Source organism: Acinonyx jubatus, chromosome B1 (genome assembly GCF_027475565.1).
Source record: "Acinonyx jubatus isolate Ajub_Pintada_27869175 chromosome B1, VMU_Ajub_asm_v1.0, whole genome shotgun sequence".
In the NCBI taxonomy this organism is placed as follows: domain Eukaryota; kingdom Metazoa; phylum Chordata; class Mammalia; order Carnivora; family Felidae; genus Acinonyx; species Acinonyx jubatus.
The window spans coordinates 85,803,968-85,826,535 of NC_069382.1; the positions used below are offsets into that span (position 1 = coordinate 85,803,968).

Here is a 22,568-nt window from a genome sequence, read left to right on the forward strand (position 1 = left end):
TTGAATACAAAATATTAATGTATTCTTGCCGAGAAGCCATCATGGGAAGTTGCAGAAGTGACAAATAAATTAATTGAGCATGATGGGATTCTAATGAAGTAAATAATTCTTGAAAGCGCTCTGTGAAATAGGCGGTTGTGTATTTTCAGTATTCAACCCCAAATAATTCTCATGTTGCTGTTTTTATACATTTCTGATTTCTGTACATTTTTAATTTCTCTTCTTTATTCCTTTGTAGACAGAATAACCAGAACATTACAAATAATACTGGAAGTTGTACCAGAAGAAGATTGTCATAAATTATGAATTAATGCATTTGAAATCTTGGCAATCTGTGCTTGGCCTTGTTTCTGCCCAAAGGGCTGAAACAAAATGTGGATCTTCACTTCATTTTATGAAAATCCAGAAGATTTCAACTTTGGTGATGGACTAAAGGAATCAGTTATTTCTATTCGTATCTTTTAGTGTATTCAAACTGGTTTCTAAGAAATTTAGTTATAACTCCATGTAGTTATAGAAAGTGGATATGCAAGCCTTCCACGAGCTCACATGATCTTTGAATCCCTGATACCTATATGAAGTTAGAGGAAAAAGACTACTGCATGAAACATTACTTCAGTGGTCTTTATAACATATGGCTAAGAACCTTCAAACTGAACACCAAGATGTTTTCTGTATATATGGGATCTATAACAGACAATTTTTGCATACTGTAGTTGACTATACTGTGAAAAGTGTTTTCTATTCTTCTGGGGGATAAAAGGCATGCGTCATCATTATGGACCAAGCAAAGGAAGACATTTATTTCACATCAGCATTGTATTGCTTCCCCATAGATACTAACTTAGATACCATCTTGTAATGAATTGTACCCAGAGCATTTTGAACAAAGGGCAGGGGCGATATGCCCAATTTCAATGAATACATTAAAGAGCTTCTAGGGGCTGTTGTTCATGAGAAAAATCCAGGAATTATGTCTAAAAATTATTGATAATTGATGATGTTAGGGTGTTTTCACTCATTATCAGGAAGCTCCATGGTTATGGGCCACTTTATTTTCATGGCAGCCCATTTGATCAGGAAAGGATGTAGCATCTGTCTTAGCAATACTCAGTTTGGTATTAAATACCAGTTTGGTATTAATACTAAGCAATACTCAGTTTGGTATTAAATCATCTTAAGCACAGTCACTTGTTTCGCTAATAATTTGCCCCTTGATAACATATCTAAACATGTGCATTTTTGAATCTTCAAATTGCCATGTCCATAAAAGACAAAAAATCACCAAGAAAGAAAATACCCAAAATATTATGTCCAACACTATAATCCCATCTATATGCAGTGTTAGTAATTATGAACATTTTTTAAAAATTTCATAGTTATTTTTACATGGTGATAAATTTTGACAGTTTATACCTTTCCTTTATATATTTTATATTCTGTTAAAATATCTCTTCAGATATAACTGTCCAGATTAATTAGGAAAGGCATATATTTACATAAAAATTGAGGAAGAAAATGTCACAGTTAAATAAGTTTTACAACTGATGTTTCTAAAAATTTCCCATTCTTTATCTCAACTTTGTCAGTAATTTCCTCACCTTAATTATCATTCAACTTGCAAAAGAGATAACTGATAACAAATTCACCGAAAGGTGAAAGTGTGTGCGTGTGTGTGTGTGTGTGTGTGTGTGTGTGTGTATTCAGACAGGTGTTTTAATGCTAAGTTTGGAAAATATTGTGGAATTTTCAAATAAGTGTCAAATAATGGTAGAAAGCATAAATTATTATTTACATACAACCAAGATCAAGTAGTCCATCATACCTGAGTATGTTTATCCTTTAATTTTAAAAGTAACAATTTTGGAAAGAATTACACTGATTAAGATAATCAAGAGCTGATAGTTCATAAACAATTGACCAAAGTAGAAATTATGATTTATAATATGAGGCAATTCCAATTCACTAATTTCAATTTTTGCTCTTGATAACATTTAATACACATCCAAGATGGACATTTTTTTTCAGCCAAACCTGTGTTTGGGTCTCTAAGTGAATTCATAAAAATTCCTTCCTTCTTCTCTTACCATATGGTTTTCAAATTTTGATCTGTAGCCTCTGCTTCCTGTATCCATTTGTCTGTATCTCTCCCCACTATATTGTTACTGAGGTAAAAACACATTTTCTTTATTTTCCTTTATTATTATTATTATTATTATTATTATTATTATTATTTAGAGTTTAGGCCCATATATATAAACAAAACTCTTCTTGAGATTTTTTTTTCCCTAATGAAAAGAAAACTGATAAAATCTCATGGAGAGGTTTGCGTAGTTCTTGATTATTCTTGAGAATAATGTGCCTATATCTTACCGTGGCATATAGGTCTCATTTTGTTTATCTTTTTTTAAATTTTTTTTAGTATAACATTATACAAACTGACTAGGATACATATCCATTATTTTTTCCATCATTTTCAAAACAGATTTTTGCATTGTTAAATTTCTAATGCTACCGTCATAACGTTTTAACCACAGAGAAAGTCAGCCAGTAGTTTTTTTAAAAGTGATGAAGATTAAGTTGTTCTTCAGCTTACTGTTAGGATACATCACAGCAAGATGCAAGGTTTCCGAAATCAGCAAATTGATATTCATTAATTATTATTCAGATGGTATCACATCAAGCCAATTCTAGTTGAAAACTCACCTGCACACTAAAATGTATATTTTTATTTGTGGTAAATAAAATTTTCTTTCTCATATATTTAAAATTATTTATAGAGAGAATTATATATAAACCATTATATGCAATATACCCATACCAGTGTGTATATTCAAATGTTTATATACATATTATGAATTTATTATAACGCAAAAAGTCAAAGTGGCCCATACAGTTTAAGACAACTAATATACTCTCTTTCAAATGTATACTCTTTGGAGAACATAGTCTCAACTATTTCATTATGAATTAAACAGATCTAGTGAAGACTCCTAAAACTAAAACAGTTTGAGTAAAAAATGGACTGATCCTCCTTACATAATTTTGAATATTTCACTAAATGTTTTTGACTCATTTTTAAAAATGTTGGATTATTTTCCCGAGATTTTTCTTTGATCAAATGAAGAAAACTGGACTATTGTAAATGATTAGGTTACCTAGAAGTAGACCTTGTTCTTGTCTCTAGGAGATTAAAGACTTGGAATAGAAAAGATGGCAGACTCCATACCGAACATAATGTTAAGTGTGCACACGCACAAATACACGCATGTGTTTATACTGTATCTGCCCCATCCCTGCTGGCACAAAAGTAGGACAGGTTCTTAGGTTATGTTAGCAATGCATAGCGGTTTCTTGAACACTAAAATATGTACCTTGAAACAAATTTCGGGATTATTTTATGTGTCTAGTAGAGTTGTTTCTCCAGTTGCTATTTGATAGATTAACAGATGGTTAACACGAGTATAATTACTTAACATAATTTTTTATGAACTGTAATCAGTCATCAGGAAACTCATTATTTTCTCTCTATTTATAGATGAATGTAGTGCTAACCAAGAAAGGGGGCATCTTTGATCGATAGTGGATTTCTTATAATTGAGGTAGAGGTTATAAAAAGATAGAATACTGAACGTCAGAGTAGCAGGAAATGGCAGATAGCACGTGACTGGAAGTGATGATATTTTGGTGTAATTTATTGTGCAGCATAGTCAGAGAACTGTTGGATGTTAATTGTTGTGGAAAGGTGGATATCCCGAGTAGCTAATGGGATGTAGCTTCAGTGCCCTCACTTAGACATGCCCCTTTCAAGTCTGTACCTAATTTTGCATTAAGAATTTCTCATTAATTTTCTTGACGGAGATCAGAAAAAGTATATACATTTCTGGCCCTACAAAATCTGCATCTATCCTTGTGAGTAAGGTAAAATAACTTCCATTATTTTTTCTGTTAGAAATAAACATGGGCCGTTTATAGAATGTTTTTAAATAAAGTTTTGAGTTACTTTAAGTATCTCTATATAAAACTACAAATGAGTTTCTCATAATATATATTACTTGATATAAATGGAGGGAGTTCATTTTTGACATTTTTTTTACGTTTCAGTTCTGAGTGATAGAAAAACAATGAGTGGGGTTTTCATTGTAACTCTCTTAGGAAAGAACTCTCGAGAGATTTGGGATTTGAGTGCAGATGAGTAAAAGACTGATTTTACTTAAATGTAATTGTGCTTCATTTTACCCTACATGATATGCTGTATGTTGGTGCTGATGATGTTTACAGAGTCACATTTTACTTGCTAACAATTCAAAGTCAGGAATTAAAGTATGACATTGTGTAACTGGCAAGAAGCTTGTGGTGGATATAGAGTAGATAATGAGTCATCTTGACAGCTTCTGTTTACATACTTTACATATAAGGTAAAAGAATTGATTACCTATAAGTGTATTTTAGGTTTATTTTCTCATAAACAGTATTTTACGTGTATCTCAATATATATAATACCTAAAAGTGTAACCTCTAGGTAGTATTATTAATGCACTTAAAAAGGTATTTTAAGAGCCAATTTTTGAAGATAATCCTTGCTTCTTTTTGTTGCATTTTCAAATTATTTGGTTTCTAAAAAGTGTTTGGCCTATATTTAGATCCTATACAAAGTCACAAAGGCATAAATCATGGTCTCACAGAAAGTTCTCCAGGTTTCCATGTTGTGAGATATTGTCCTTCTTTAGAACTTCTAAGGATATTAGCTTGATATTTTTGAATCATTCTGGGTTTTTTTTTAATGGGCCAATGATTTCCTTTATTTTGTCACATTTTGGCATGATATCCTTTCGATGGGAGTGAGTCTTAATTTGAATTTATACAATTACCTAGATATCCTTAGTGTGAAACTACCACGTGGCTTACATTCCGGAAGTCCTCATTTCTCATCTCTTTGTTACCATTGGCTTTAAAATATCATTGGGAGGTAGTTATATGAAATAGTTATCTGTTACATGTGTGTATTTCAACTACTTGGATCAAGGGTACATTTATGGTATAAATCTCTCAAGAAAACTGTGGAGCAGTAGGCATCTGAGAGCCATGCAGATGGGTGCACTGGTTTGAAAGTGAACATACTTGTTTTTCCCTCAACATACACACTACTGACTTTTTTCAAAGCATGACTTTCAAGTGAATTAATTTATTGGTTAGCAGACTTGCTTGCCGAGTCCTTATTACCTCTTGAGGCCTCTAAAGGTCATGCTGAACGCTAGAGAAACAAAAAAGACTAATGCACAGTTACGTCTTTCGCAGAAGTGACTGTATTTTGAGCACCTTGGGCGACAGTGTATTTTGCACAGAGTCTTGTGGGAAAACATTAGGCTTTTGGGTATTGCATCTGTATAATTGGTTGGGTTGTGAGGGATCTGACTTGCATGAGGATTGTGAAGATAGACCTCACTTATCCTACTAATTAACCGTCTTCAGCACTTGCTCAGAAGCTCATTTGTAATCACACCTGGAGGCAATGCAATGTGGTTCCCTGGTTCTAGGTTTGAACTGTCTTATTTCAAAGGATTTCTGATTTATTTTTTCCATAGAATTTCTCCTTCATTCCAAATTTCCATATACTGACTAATGCAATATAAAGAAATATTATATTCAAGTAAAATAATGCTTTGGGGAAATAAAACAGATTGTTTCAAATGAATGTATGCTTTTCACAGAATAGAGGTGATCTACATGAAACTGTGTGTTTTAATGATTTCAAACACTACCATATAGCACTTTTGAATTGCTTTGGAAGCAAAAGAACAATATATATCTAGGGTTATTACACAAACCACAAGAATCCTCCAAAAAATTTAAGTAGTCTTGTATTTTTTTTAATCCTCTCCCTGGAGAAGTTTTTTACCTAATAGTTTCCCTTTAGGATTATTACTAATGCTGTAAATCTGGATCTAAACTTTTTGATTCTTACATCTTGAAAACCAGATTCTTCTTTTGACGCTATCCATGTACAGAGAGTGAGATATGGCTTTACTCTTTTAGGATATTTGGGGCCAATGTTACTTTGAACACAGGCATGGGCCTCAAGTTTCTATTTCTTTGTAGATGGGTTGCAATACAATAGTAATGAGTTTTCAGTGGTACCCTCAACATTTTGAGAAGTTTGCAAATGTACGCATCAGTCGTGTTAAAAGCGCATTGCTTAGTATCATGAAATATAGTGTCTTCTCTCTGTGCCAAATTGGTGAGCAGACATGTAGTTGTGTTTTACCAATGCTGTTGGCTACCTGTGGTTTTATAATAAGTACAAGTCAGAAAAAGGCAAGACAAATGGCCTCTCGTACTGAATGCTTGGCGAACTTAATTTGTCCTACTTTTCTGACGAAGATTTGACTCTAGATTTCATAGAACTTATTTTTTTTTTCTACTTATCGTAGAGTGGATTAGATGGTAGTGATGCACTGGTAGAGATAGTGTTTAGTTATCGACTCAGAATTCATTTCATGATGAATTTTTTGCGTCTTCTTATTGTATGTGTATCTGTATTTACTTTATAGGAAATGGGTTTAGTGAGCTTTGTGTTAAAATCTGACCTAGTAACGGTGACTTCTTCTTCAATTATCAAGGGGTAGAAAATATATGTGTTGGTATGTTTGTATCAACACATTATTAGGTACTGGATATGAATGTATTTAGATGCCTCTGACATTCTATGGCAAGCATCAATAATTTGCACTCATGGAATCAATTAGCCCAGTGAAAAATGGTAGAATACTCTGGAGGGTTGTGCTGGCAGGCATCTCTTTGATCTATGCTTAAATTGTAATTTACAGACCAGCTCTATCCCTCAACTTGAATCTGGAATTCATCTGTCGTGACCTTGTACCATTCCCCTAAGTAAGGAGCAGGGGGAACAGGGTTTGGTCTGGTGATCTAAAGTACAAGAACAGAGAAATCCAGCTGAGGAAGAATGAGCCTCAATATCCTAAATGGTCCTCATCTGTGGTGGGGTTTCTTCACTCTGGCGTTATGATGATAAAACTTGGTAGAGGGGTTTGTGCATATTTTATACAAATTTTATACAACGTCTTATATTTATAAATTCTTAAATAACAAAATTCCTTTTCTGCATCTGTATTCCAACCATGTTAGGAGTACTGATTTATTTAGATATTTGATATAAAAATATAAATGGTGCAAAGGGACTTTCATGTGTGAATTGTGTTGTGTTGCTTAAGGTTCTCTGGCACTGATGCCTATGCCATCATATAAGCATCATATGTGAAATAAAATGGATTTTTCTATAGTTTAATGATTTCCCTCTGGGGAGAGTTCTGCTGCAGCAATCACATTGCCAGATGATGTTTATGGGCTATTTGTATAAGTGGTAAGATACTATGAAATAAGAGTGCTTTCATCTGGTAGAAACATGTCTTGACACATGTGTTTTGGATGGAATAAATTTTGGTGCAATATGATGTCACTCAATTTTGCAATGAATTTAATTTCAATTGTATTTATGTATATGCATACCGGTCATGCTTCTAGTTGCTTCAACCTTCATATATGTATTTTTGTCCATATTTTTACTTGAAAATATTTTAAATAGAAATGAAATAAACATTTTATAGTTTGAATAAAAGTCCTGCTTTGCTTTTTTTTTTTTTTAATTTTAAAGCAGTATACATCCCAATAAATCGAAGGCTTTCATTTTAATGATTGACTTTATCAATCATTGACTCTGATTGCCCCAGGATGTTCTTTCTGAAACACAAATATATTAAAAGTCTTCCATGGTTTCACATTTACTTATTTATTTTTCTGGCTGGATAAAATCCAAAAGCCTCTGCACAGTGCAGGACTTTCCATAATCTTCCACCCTTCTTTCTCCAGCTACAAATGACCACTTCTAACATTCTCTGCAGCCATAGTAAATGTTTTATCAGTAGTTTAACAGCAACAGCAACAAAAAGATGCTATTATTTCATTCGACATACTGTGGATTCTTACAGGAATTATATTTTCCTCCCCCGTTCCTATCTTCTGCTTTCCACATAGCAAATTTTCTATCCAATGTTCAAGACTGAGTCCATAAGTCACCTCTTCCAGAAACCTTCCCCAAGACTGATCCCAGAATACCTCCACCATCTTGGATGCACCTTTTTTGTAGAACTCATTACACCAGTGTAATCAATAGACTTGACTCCCTTCTCTGCCTAAATTTGAAATGGTGTGTGTGTGTGTGTGTGTGTGTGTGTGTGTGTGGTGTTTTTGTCTTTCACTGACTAAAGCATAATAGGTATTCAATGTTAATTAAATTAATATATTCAGTGAATGAATGAATGAACAACTTTTATTCATTAGGTTTCATGATAAGCTTTTCTTAAATGCATTTTTTTATTACCTCTAAATTTAAGTAATCCACTAGATTCTATGGAAAGAATATTTCTATGGAATACCTTAACTTCAGAATGTAAGAAAACTAGAGAGTTTCAGTCTCTGTCCCCTCTTCCACTCTTCTCCCATCTCATCATCTCCTCCTCTCCCCTCCCATTCTCTCTTTTTCTCTCTCCTCCCCCTGTTCCACCCCCAGTTCATGTAAGTGAGTCTTGATGGAGGAAATAAACAGTGAAATGACCTATACTACAAACTTTTCCTATGAAAAGACATTTAGGCTTTTATATTTTCAAATATATATATATATATATATATATATATATATATATATAATTTATGTGTTTCTATTTTCATAATAATAACTTAAAAAATGCTCAGAAATGTAGAGCAAAAGGAACCTAAAGTTCTGATGACCAAAACTCTCTTTGAAGTAGACACAGGAGATTGAGTAACATTTTCCCTGGTGAAATGCTTTGGGAAAACAACAAAAATATTAAACTAATAACTTTGGCGCCTGTTAAATTTAAACAATTTTGAAAAGAAATATAACCTATGGGATATGTAGATGTACTTACTTTAAAATTAATGAATATGACTGGATATATGTTTAATAAAATACATGGAAAACTGAGAGAATACATAATGTATAATAATTTGCTTTTAAACACTCATTAGGCTGTTACATATACTGGTTTAGGTTCACAAAGACTTTTGCTGATGAAACACATCTAAAATTTTTCTACTTGAATTTGTAGCCTATGTCTAACTTATAAAGATTTGAGATCTTTATAAGCTGTAATAAGCATTATGTAAGCTGGGATGGGGTGGGTGAGCCATGGATAACTACTCTTGCTTTTGCCTCTACATGCCCTAAAGATTATATTTGCAGACTTCCTAGAGCTCTGACTTTGACAATCAAGTCTTCATAGCCATCTTGTTGTTTTTATAGTCTTAAGCCTAAGAACACCTGGTCACCAGCAGGCATGGGATAATTCTTTCAAAAAATGTTTGATGTCTGAAAGAATTCAGAAACAAAAAATATAATTAGGATTCATTACCTTTTAAAACTTAAGCTTTGAAGATTTATTAATCTCTGAAAGATGTGAAGCAGGACTTCAAAGTTGTTAATTCAGGTTAAATACTACAAAAATTGAAATACCCTCTGGCTATAATAAAATAACTAAGTATAAATGAGTATAACCCTAGAAAAGTGTGAGCAAGCCAGTTATTTTCCTCTCACTTTAATTTTTCTTATAAGAAAATCTTGCTTTTGTCACAGTAATTAACATTGTAATTATACAACAACATGTTATGATCATCATTCCTTCCATTTCCTAAAAGCTAAAGACACCATAAAGATTTGTTTCATTTTCTGGATTCTGCCTTAAACTTATGTTTACTTCTTACCCCCACATTGCTATGTTTCTTTCAGAATTTCTTGCTTAAGGAAGCAGTGAAAGCAGAAGCACCTCCCCAGCCATATAATGGGTAAGGGGTGCTAGAGATAGAAAACAGTTAGCAGTTTGTATTGTGTCTGCTTCATGAAGTTGGGGCGCTACTTTTTTCTCCTAATCGTTCAAATGTATTGATAACATTAGGGCCTCGGGTGCCATAAACAGTATACCCAGATGTGATCTAGTCCTAGGACGTTGGGAAGGCTTTCCTGAAGATGCAGTATGAAATGATATTGAAGGATGGGTGAGCGTTAACCAGGTAAAGTGGAGGCTGGATATAGAATGGTGTAGGCAAAGCAAACTGTGTGATAAAGGGCCTGAGCCAGAAAAAGTAGGGCTTGTTTAAGGAAATAAAAGCAAGACCAGTGCAACCAGAGCATGGAGACATCAATAATGCACCTCTAAGAGAGAAGTAATTGTGGAGGACTTATTTGTCAATGTTCAAGATTTTGGTTTTTACCCAGTATAATGGAGATGGCAGAGACAAATGAAATTCACTTATAATATGAGCGTTCAAGTTTACCAAAGTTTCAAATCTTATCCTCTCCTAAAATCCCTGAAAAGAATCATTTCAAATAGTAAAAAATCATTTCCATTTACTTCTTTTCATTTTATTTTTTTCATATTTGAGAAAGAGAGAGAGAGAGACAGAGCACAAGCAGGGAAGGGGCAGAGAGATGGAGACAGAATCTGAAGTAGGCTCCAGGCTCTGAGCTGTTAGCACAGAGCCCAGTGCGGGGCTCGAACTCAGGAGAGGTGAGATCGTGACCTGAGCTGAAGTTGGAGGCCCAACTGACTGAGCCACCCAGGCACCCCTATTTCTTTTTTATTATTGTTATATTCTATCCAATTAGTTTATATCACCAAATAATAAGCTTGAGACATACACTTTGCAGGAATTACATAAGCAACAAATACAGGAAATCTTTTTTTTTTCCCAGAAATTTTATTGTTTTCTCTCCTTAGCATGTTTTCCCTCCTCTCCTCCAAGTTAGATTACATCCGACCCACATTGCTGAGTGCTCACCAACATTTATCTCAAGGACAATCTGTGATTTTTTTTTTGAGAAATATTTTTCTGGTGCTATAGTTTTTTAACCTAGTGATAATTTCTAAAATGTATTTTTTTGCCCAAATGAAAATATTAAAAAAAATACCTTGCATGACATATTATTAAACAGAGTTACTATCTTAGAAGAAAAAAAATTCTTCATTTGAATGTAATGTTTTAATATGAAAAATGCCAATGAAGTCAAGTACTTCAATTTTTTCCTGGTTCTATAGAAATAGAATGAATTTTTAGTTTTTTCTACTCTTCATAATTCACAATGTATGACAAGTGACTTTCCTGGCAAGATAACCTGACTTTTGTTTAAAGAATTAGAGAAATAAACATTATTTGATATCATTTTAAAAACGCTTACATGGAAAACAGGGAGTTATCTGATATCCCTCCCACCCTAGCTTCATTAAGATATAATTAACAAATAATATTGTATAAGTTTAATGTATATAATGTGATGTTGTGATATATGTATATATTGTGAAAATGATTATCACATTAACATTAGGCATCACATCCATCACCTCACATAGTTACCACCTTTTTCGCAGTGACAACTGTTAAGATTTACTCTCTTAGCAAATTTCAACTATACATGTTCATTATCCATTCATTTGCCATCAGGCACTTAGGTTGTTTTTATGTCTTAACAATTGTGAGTAATGCTGTAATGAACCAGGTTGTGTAGCTATCTCTTTGAGATTCTGATTTCATCTCCTTCGGTTATATCCAGAAGTGGGGTTGCTGGATCATATTATAGTTCTATTTTTTTTTTTTTTGAGGAATCTCTACACCGTTTTCCATAGTGACTGTACCAATTTACATCACTACCAATAGTGTGCAAGGACTTTGTCCACATCCTCACCAATACTTGTTATTTCTTGTCCCTTTGAAAAAAGCAATTCTAACAGGTGTCAGGTGGCATCTCATTGTGGTTTTGATTTGCATTTCCCTGATGATGAATGATGAGCACATTTTCATGTACCCATCAGCCATTTGTGTATCTTTTTGGAAAATGTCTATTCAGGTACTCTGCCCATTTTAAAAATGGATATTAAAATGGATTTTTTTTGCTATTTATAGGAGTTTCTTACATATTTCGGATATTAGTCCCTTACCAAATATATGGTTTACAAACACTTTGTCCTATTTCACAAGTTGCCTTTACATTTTGTTGATTATTGCTTGTGTGGTGCAGAAGCTTTTTTGTCTTAATGGAGCTCCACATGTTTAATACACTTTTGTCACTTTATTTTTGGCAATAAAACTATTGCCAAAACCAATGTCAAGAATTATTTTTTATTGTTTTCTTCTAGGAGTTTTATGGCCTCAAGGTTTACGTTTAAGTCTTTAATCCATCTTGATTTAATTTTTGTGAGTGGTTCCAGATAGGGGTTAAATTTCATTATTCTGCATGTGATTGTCCAGATTTCCCAGCACTATTTATTGAAGATTGTCTTTCCCTATTGAGCATTCTTGGTTTCCTTATCAAATACTAGTTGGCCGTATATGCATGGATGTATTTCTGGGCTCTTGATTCTGTTCCATTGGTCTATGCAACTGCTTTCATGCCAGTACCATACGGTCTGATTACTAAGCTACATAATAAAGTGTGAAATCAAGACGGGTTGTCCCTCCAGCTTTGTTCTTGTTTCTCAAGATTGCTTTGGCTATTCAGGATCTATTATGGTTGGTTCCACACAAGTTTTAGAATTTTTTTCTATTTCTATAGAAAAATGCCATTGAAATTTTGATATGGATTGTATTTGGTATGATTCCATTTGATATGGAATTCTGATAGGGATTGTAGATTGCTTTGGGTTGTAGGGACATTTGACAATGTTAATCCCTCTGATCCAATAACATGGGGGTATCTTCCCATTTATTTGTGTCTTCTTCAGTTTCTTTAATCATTGTCTTATGGTTTTCAGTGTACAAATTTTTCATCTCCTTGATTAAACTTATTCTTAAGTATTGTTTTTGATACTATTGTGAATAGGATTGTTTTCTTTATTTCTCTTTCAGGTAATTTGTTGTTAGTACATAGAAATGCAACCGATTTTTGTATCCTGCAACTTTACTGTATTCATTTATTAGGTCTAAGAGTTTTTTGACAGAGTATTTAGAGTTTGCTGAATGTATGACAGTGTCATCATCAGACAAAGAAAATTTTACTTCTTTCTGATTTGGATTACTTTCATTTCTTTTTCTTGCCTAATTACTCTGGCTAGAACTCCCAGTACCAATCTGAATAAGAATGGTGAGAATTGTTGTTGGTCTTAGAAAAGCTTTCCACCTTTTACCATTAAAGGTGACAGCTATGGTGTGTCACATTACAGCCTTTAATAGGCCGAGATATGTTTCTTCTACACTTAATTTGTGGAGAGTTTTTATCATAAAAGGATGTTCAATTTTCAAATGCTTTTTCTGCATTTATCGAGATCGTATGATTTTTATCTTTAATTTTACTAATGTGGTTTATGGCATTTATTTATTTGCTTATGTTACACTGTCTTTCCATCCCAAGAATAAATCCAATTTGGTCATTATGTATGATCCTTTGATGCTGTTGAATTTGGTTTGCTAGTATTTTGTTGAGAATTTTTGAATCTATGGTCATCAGGCTAGGCTCCCCAGCCAGATGGTGCCACTAGCTAGACTCTGTGTTCAGGCTGAACGGCAGGCTGGGCTTTGTGATTAGGCAGTCAGTTGGCTATGATCTACTCTTTGGCAAGGCCTTTGCCTGGGGTCCCTAGTCAAGCAGGGTTCCCAGCTGTACCTTATAGTTGGGTGGGACTGTTGACTATGCTCCATGATTGGGTGGAGCTACTGGCTGGGCTCTGTGCTTGGAAGACACCACAGGTTATATGGGTAAATACTATTGGCTCAGGTCCAAGTCTGTCTGGGGTTGCTGGCTCCCTTGCAGACAAAGCCAGAGGTTAAGCTCTGCAGTCGGGCAAGTCTGCTGGTTTGACTCTGCCTGAGAAAGGCCCTAGGGTGGGCTCCACAGTTGCCCAGAGTGTCTGGCCAGGCTTGCCGGTCAGGCAGGATTGGAGACTATTCTCAGCAACTGGATTGGGCACTGACTTTCTTCTCTGCCTAGGAGGGCTCTAGGATGTGCCCTGAAGGTTTCCACAGTACCCCAACAAAATATTTAAGTCTTTGAGTTTTCCTCTTGATTGGAAGAGATGTATAAATTTAGGTATTGTATAGCAGAGGCCAGTACCTGGAAGAACAGAACTATAATAGTATAATAGTCACACAGTGCACAGAGATAAGAAATAATAGTCACACAGAGCACACAGATAAGAAATGGAGAGAGAATGTTGCCTGGTTTCCTGTAGCTTTCCAGTTCAAAGTTTGTAGTTTCCAGTTCAAACTGCATTTCTGATAAAAGATTCTTTAAGACATGGTTATTTCCTTATCATGTTTCCTCTTTTACTTTAATTACTTGAATTGGTATTTGTTCCTTGCAGCCCAAAGAGTTTTAGATACTAGGATATAATACTTCATCACAACCTTTAAGGCTGAAAAGTATATTTTTGACTGCTTCTGGGAGCAGAAGACAATACAGCAATCATCGCCGGACATATTTACAATTACCACATACCTGAAACCACAAGTCCAGGGTAGCTGCCAACTTGAACAAAATATGAGAAATAGAGGCTAGCATCAATGGACTACCATACATTGGGTCATCGTCCCAAACAGACATTCGTCTTAGATCCAAAGTCTCAGTAGTTTCCCATTGTGGTTTTCCCTTTTAATTCCTGCCTCATTCCATTCCTCCTCAGCTCGTGCAAGCTTGCTCCCTGGAACTATGCTCTTCCCTTTTACATTTTCTTCAATGGAAAACCATCAATTCACATAATCTTCAACTGCCAATTTTATTTGCTCATGCAATCAAAAAGTATCCGTTGAGTAACTGACATTTTCTAGGCACCATGCTTGAGTTAGATTATGGGTGCAAAGTGCAAAAGACATGTTTTCTGAACTCAAGTTTCATTTCTATGTAGAGTACTCCTAAATGTGATGGGGTAGGTGAGAAGAGGTGGTTTGTTCTTATACTTTATATTTACTTCCATGTGGAAGGAGCCATGTTAGGGAAACACTCTTAGCCTCATTCTAAAGGAGTCGTGTCCTAATTTTACTGGTGAGCTTGGAAAGGAAAACAAAAAACAAAACAAAACAATACTAATTATGTGTGTGTCTTTTCTCTCTTGGGAGCCATCCTGATCTCAGAGGGCATTAATTCCGCATGCCGCTCCATGCCCTTACAGAGTCAGAAATCCTTGGGAAGAGCCCAAAAATGGTACAATGCCCGCAATGGGATGGGCAAATCTTTCTAATCCTAGAGTTCAATATTAGAACGTCTACTTGCCCTTAGCTATGAATCACATTCTTTTACATTAGCTGTATCAGCAATAAAGATGATGTTTTTGTGCCCTTATCTGCCTTAAAATCTTGACTTATGTTTTCTTGATTTATTAATTTAGGTGGGGAAGAGAAGTGGTATTTATCAGCCTCCCCAAGAATATTAACAATGTGTGTCTCGAATCCTCTCCTCTCACCTGAGCTCTTGCCTGTAATCTAATGATTAGGGGCTGTATCCAGATGGAACTTTCACTACCTCAAATTCAGCACTTCATAAATGGAAATGCGCTCAAATTTCCAATCATTTCATCAAAAGAAATTGGGGGGGGGTGGTAGTAACTCAGGGATAGAGCATTTGACTGCATAAAAAAGAAATCAGGAGTTTACCACCAAACCTGCCTACTTCAGTCCCATGCTCCTTTATTCATCAGCTCATTCAGGCTTGAAAGTTAGGAGTTCCCTAGGATTCTTCTTCGTCATCATCCTCCATAAGCCAGGCACAAACACCTGTTGTTTTTTTCTCCTGAATTTCTAATTCATCTGCCTTTTTATCTCCAATCCTAATCTAGACTTTATTGGATTATTGGAAAGCTCATCAGCTAGATTTTGCTGATCCCAAACTTTTCCTCTCAAACTCTAGCAGAGCTAATGATGTAACCTTGCTCAGTAGCCACTTTGACGATATTATTCCCTTCAGAAATACCTTCGATGGCTTCCATATTCAGATCAGACTCACTTTCCTGGCTTACAGGCTTTGCTGTAAGTGGACATGATGCAATCAACGCCTCTGTATTTACTAGCCTTGAATTTACTCAGACTTAACTCTTGTAAACCAAAAGCATGGTATGCTTAGCATAAATGTCTTTTCTCAAATTGCAAACCACATACACACATCATTGAAAATCAACTTCTACCCTCTGGACCATCTCCTCCCGATGCTGAAGGACCAATGCAAAGCCCAATACTCTTGACCTTTAGTGCATTTACAGTTATAACACATAGTTTTACATTTAACCACATACTGTATTAAATTGTATGTTTCTGTGGCTTATCTTTCTTCTTTATATAAGCTGAATTACTATGAGTTTCTAGGGCTGAAGAATCATTGTATATTTTCCATACCATAACATTTATTGTTAATTATACAGCAGATACAAAATAAATATTTAATGACTGATTAACTTACAAATTGAAAAAAAAAAAACCTGTCTTCACCTAAGAAATGGTTTGATTTAATAGCCTGAAATTTAAGAGTGATTTGATAATCAGAATCTCTACTCTGACCTCTTTGACTTTCTGTGTTGCTCTAGGCAAGTCATTTTAGCGATTCTGAATGTATTTTCTTAATACAAAATGGAAATAAGACTTGTCATCGGTCTTATTCATAAAGAGTGGTGAGGAGTATCCTAGTCAATGCAAAGCACATGGCTAATACAAAGTTTAATAAAAGTGATAAATAACACCTATTACAAAATTGAACCATTGTTCAATTTCTTCTGCCCTTTCAGTTCTTTGATTCAATATTCTCTCACTAAAATCTGAGAGCTTTAATTTGAGAAAGTGTTTTACTAATAATCATAGACTTTCTACATTAACCTTTTCTTATCATTAGGCACACCTGGATGATATCAAATTATTCTTTTAAGGAAATCAATATATCACTATAAGTGCATAGAGAAACATCTGGTAATGAAACTTCAGATAAGGGAAACCTGGGTGTGAAAAATGTTTATTAGAGCAAGATAGTAAAACAGGTGGCCCCAACTTAAGTTCTCTTCACAGAAAGAACAACTAGCAACGACCCATAGATAAGACACCTTTATGAAGATCCCAGAACCTGAGGTTGGGGCTGACGCAGCCCCTTCGATGACCAAAACCAAGAAAAATCACGTTAGAAAGGTAAGAGGACTGATTTTGTTTTGATTGCATCTACTTTCCAATAGATGTTGTCAGTGCCACACCACACGTAGGGGGTCCCCCCGCCCCCCGCCCCAGCCTATGATTTCTCTAGTGGGAAAAGGAAAACTCAAAGTGGACACCCAGTTTCACCAGCGTTCTGAAGACGCTTTCTATGAGCCCCATTTAGGTCTTGCCTCACAGGGAGGGATCACCAGGGAAACCTGCTAGAGATGGAAAAGGGGAGCAGGGCTCCTAGTCACGGGCATGCAGACCTTGGCAGACAGTGTTCCTGTTGGCAGAGGTGAGCATATGCAGACCCAAGCTGGTGGTCCTGTCTGGCCATGGAGCTCAGTCAGCAGTTCTGCCCAGTTTGGAGCCAAAGCCATCAGGCTGTCCCAGTGGCAGAGCATATTCTATTGCCCCACTCAGACAATAAAGCGAGCTAGCATCCATTTAACTGATGGACATAGTTTCTACCTCCACCCAACCACAGAGACCCAAATCTTTTGTCTGGCCAGGTACCTTGAGAAGCCACAAATCTTTTTGTCACAATTATGGGTAACATCTGTAAAATTTAACACCAAGAAGAATTCAGTAATAGCTCTCAAGCCCCTTCACAAGTGAAGGGGTAAATGGTTTTTGAGGTAGCAGAATGCCCAGAGATTGTACCAACTCGTAAAGGTTTCCTGTAGATGCATATATACTGGTCCCCCTCCCCTACTCAGATGTACATGCGTATAGAGCATGAATAAATCAAGAAATTGGAAAAAAAACAGGAAGTTAATTAGAAGTAAAATCAAATGCAGCCAGAGATAAGATAAAAACAATTAATGCTTAACAAATGTATACTGTGTGCCTTTAGCACTGCTCTGAGCATTAAGTATATACCGACTCATTTAAACCCCATGACAACTTTATGAGGTCCACATTATCAGGAAGCAACTGAGGTACGTTGCAGTCAAATAACTTGTTGAAAGTCACATACAAAGTGTTTGGCACATTTCAGATGTCTTTAAACAAAAACATTGAAAATTATTCCTATTCTCCAAACGCCAAAAGTTTTATCTTTTAGTCTGTTTGTGAAGTATTGAAATTTCCTTGCTTACTGGGCAAGAGCAAAGAAACTTCCATCAATAAGAGTATTGATGATGAGTTTTACTGATTCTTTAGGATATCCATAGGTCACGGGACATACTAGTGTTTATCTGGACAATTCTTACCTAGCTGCAAGGAGACGTTAGGAGTAGAAGCATAATTTGTGGCATTCTCCCACCACTGAAAAGTCCTGCTAATAGTAAGGCAATTCAGGCCAAATTGCAGGCATCATTTCTACATCCTTTCATGAAGCTAGTAAAAATAATTTTACTTCTTTAAAAAAAAATTAATGTTTATTTATTTTTGAGAGAGAGAGAGACAGAGCATGAGCAGGGGCGGGGCAGAGAGAGAGGGAGACACAGAATCTGAAGCAGGCTCCAGGCCCCAAGCTGTCAGCACAGCTGACAGGTTCAAGCTGTGGGGCTTGAACTCACAAAATGCAAGATCATGACCTGAGTTGAAGTTGGAGGCTAAACCCACTGAGCCACCCAGGTACCCCAAAATGACTTTACTTCTAATTAACAATTCCAGATTCCTCTTAGTTTCTTGGTCTCAGAGTTTCCTTTTTTCTTTCTTCCTTCCTTCCTTTCTTTCTTTCTTTCTTTCTTCCTTCCTTCCTTCCTTCCTTTCTTTCTTTCTTTCTTTCTTTCCTTTATTTTACCATTTTTAGTGGGAAATTTTAACACTTCCTCAGAAGTTACTTAGTTCAAACCCACAAGACATTAAGATACAGAATGTTTGAAAATCATGGGGCACCTGGGTGGCTCAATCAGTTAAGCAGCCGACTGTTGATATCGGCTCTGGTCATGATCTCACCATTCAGGAGATTCAGCCACACCTTGGGCTCTGTGCTGACAGCGTGGAGCCTGTTTGGGATTCTCTCTCTATCCCACTCTCTCTGCCCCTCCCCTGCTCATGGGCATGCTCTTTCTCTCTCTTTCTCTCCATCAAAATAAATAAACTTTAAAAAAATGTTTGAAAATCACAATTATATATAAGTAATCATATATTTACATATAATTATATTTATATAATTAGTTGTATATGTTATATATAAAATTATATTTATTTAATACCCATTAGGCAAATATTACTTTTGAGTATCCATGGACCACTCATAAAACCTGAGTTTCTATTGGGACTCAATGAAAACCTACTAAATCTCAAGGAATCAGTATCTTGGAGACTATGACAATAATATAGCAAATTTGGAAATCAATAATAAACGGATAGCTTTAAAAAGTTTGTGTATCTTGGGGCACCTGGATGGCTCAGTTGGTTAGGCGGCCAACTCTTGATTTAGTCTCAGGTCATGATCTCATGCTTCTGAGATGGAGCCCCGCCTCTGGCTCTGCATTGACAGTGTGAGCCTGCTTGGGATTCTCTCTCTCCCTCTCTCTGGCCCTCCCCTGCTCATGCTCTCTCTCTCAAAGTAAATACACATTTTTTTTTAAAAAAAAGTTTGTATATCTTAAAAATAACCTGCTAAGAAACTCCTGAGTAGAAGCCATGTATGAAATACTTGGAAGGAGAGGATAGCGAAGAAAACAACAATCCAGCCCTCTTGGGTTGCAGCGAAGCATTCTAAGCAGGGAATTTAGGAGGCGAGGGGAATGTAGATGTCGGTACAGCAGAAAATAACAAGCACAGTACATCAGGACAGCGGCCACAAAAACAGGAGATGAACTGCACCCACTGATTGAGTGAAGGATCATGAACCGAGGACCAGCCCAATAGTATTTTTAAAAGAGAAGAGTTTTGAGTGAATTAACCATAATAAGGCAACAATGTGTTCCACTAAAATCGGTTTTTAAAAAGGAAGGGAAGTTATTTAACAAGAAATTTAAATGATGTCAAGGCACTTGACAGAATGGCGTGTCCCAGTGAGATCATTGTCAAGGCGTGTTGCAAAGTACCCCAACTTTTTCAGTCATTTATGCATCTGAGGTTCATAAAAGAGAGGATAAAATAAAGAAGAATAAGGATGGTTAATCTATTTCATCCATGGATTAGTGCTATCTGCTATTTCACTGTCCAGGGAATTCACTACTATTATTGAGGATTCAGAGAAAAACCAAGTGTATAACAACCTTTCTGGCTTCTCAGATTGCCTGGCAGAATTTCTGACCTAATAATTGGAAGTTTCCATGTGGTGTGATTTTTAAGTACTAATGTCATATGAATCACAAGATATTTTCCACAAAGTTTTTAGAAGTTCATTTATTTATTTGATGGGGGGGGGCAGTGAGTGAGTAGGAGAGAGGAAGAGAGAGAAGGTGAGACAGAGAATCCCAAGCAAACTCTGTGCTGTTAGTGCAGAACCCAAAGCAGGGCTCGATCTCACCAAACATGGGATTATGACTTGAGCCAAAGCCAAGAGTCAGATGCTTAACCAACTGAGCCACTCAGGTACCCCAGATATTCTCCACAATTTACCTGTAATAACCTTTCAGCCACACGGTAAAATAAATGTGGCAACGGAAGATCATTTCACTGACTTTCATTTGAGTTCCAATATGAATATGGATTTTAAATTACTGATTTTTCCAATAAAATCTTTTTCCTTCATTCACCAAATGGGAGTCTTATCTCCATTATACAAGTGCAAAGGTAATTTACGCTTTTAAGCTGGAAATCGACTATTGCAACCCTGATTTGCTTTATACAATGTTTCCTGTCTTAGCTGAATTTTCCAGGTTATAATAAATGAATGATTGTGATGTTTTATAACATACATTAAAGTTTCTTTTACTGGTGGCATATGTTTCTATCATAGTTCCTCAATATTGTTAGTTCTATCATAGTTCCTCAATTTGCTGTTAAATAAGTCCCTTCCCTTTGCTAGAAAATGATTTTTATAAATGTGCAAATTATGTAGTTTAATTCAAAAATTTAATTCATTCAACAAAGAATAAGCAACCACAATGTGCCAGGTTGAGTGCTGTGTAGTCAAAGATAAAGCACAGTTTTTCTCAAGTAATTAAGAGTCTGATGATGAAAGAGACCCATAAACAGATACAAGACAGTATTTTAAGGGCCTTATAGAGGCATGCGTGGGCATTAGGGGAGCATTTAATAGTAACACCGAATTCCAGTTAAGGAGAATAGAGATGAAATCCTGGAGGATTGATTCATAAACTGAGCATTAAAGGTGACGTGAACAAAGGGTCATGGGAGGGTTGGGATTGTGGAAAACGTTTCAGCATGTGCACTGCCATCGTGCAACACGTATAGTGCCAAGGAGCAGGACTTAGAGATAGAGATAAGGGGATGTATTCGTTTCCTATTGCTGCTATAATAAATTACTGCATACTTAGTGGCTTCAAACCACATGGACGTGTTATCTTACAGTTGTGGTGGTCGGAAGTCTGAAATGGGTCTTACAGAGCTAGAATCAAGGTCAGCAGAGCTGTGTTCTTCCTGGTGCTTTAGGGAAGACTCTGTTTCTTTGCCTTTCCTGGCTTTCCTGCATTCCTTGGCTCATCGCCACTTCTCAGCATCGCTCTGACCTCTGTTTCTGTTGTCACATCTCCTGCAGCTGTGACACTCCTGCCTCCCTCTTGTAAGGAGTAGGATCCCATTGGATCTGGCTCCCCCACATAATACTGAATAATCTGATCTCAAAATACTTAATCGCATCTACAAAGTCCGTTTTGTTATGTAAGGTAATATATTCACAGGTGTCGGGGACTGGGATGCAAGCGTCTTTGGCAGACCCTTATTCTGTCCACTGCAGGGAACACGTTAAAAAAGTATTGAGGAGGACTGGTCTCTTACGAACATGGTGTGGGATGAATGAAAAAGAAAGTAAAAACTCTCAGGTGTTTAAACTTATCTCACTTTAAGAAATGTTACCAACTAAAATGGAGAACACAAGGGGTGCCTGGGTGGCTCAGTCGGCTAAGCCTCTGGCTTTGGCTCCGGTCATGATCTCGCGGTTCATGGGTTTGAGCCCCGAGTCAGGTTCTGTGCTGACAGATGAGAGCCTGGAATCTGCTTCAGATACTGTCTGTCTCTCTCTCTGTCTCTCTCTCTCTCTCTCTGCTCCTCCCCCACTCATGCTCTCTCTCTCTCTCTCTCTCAAGAATAAATAAACATTAAAATTTTTTTTTATAAAATAAAATGGCGAATACTGGAGGAAAAGCCTTTTCCTCCATGTGGAGCATGTGGAGGTTGAGGTGCCTGTGGAAGCCAACAGGAGATTTCCAGCAGGTATGTTGCTATCCGAACCCGGAGCCTAGAGGAAAACTGCCCTGGAGGTTTTGATTGGCATGTTCCCAGCCTCCAGAGAG

General features: G+C 36.2%; 1 protein-coding gene across 3 annotated transcripts in view; it reads left to right on the forward strand.

Annotated features, from left to right (window-relative positions):
- The window catches only part of SLC7A11 (solute carrier family 7 member 11), a 126,432-nt gene that overhangs the window by 73,879 nt on the left and 29,985 nt on the right, over nt 1-22,568 (forward strand). For 2 of the 3 annotated variants that reach the window (XM_053216960.1, XM_015073596.3), the window contains one exon: nt 239-7,634. In XM_053216960.1, the coding sequence (XP_053072935.1) occupies nt 239-247 (9 nt within the window). In that variant the 3' untranslated portion in view covers nt 248-7,634. Of the gene's footprint in view, nt 1-238; nt 7,635-17,064; nt 17,182-22,568 lie in introns of those variants that run through there. The other variant, XR_008296118.1, reaches the window with a different exon arrangement.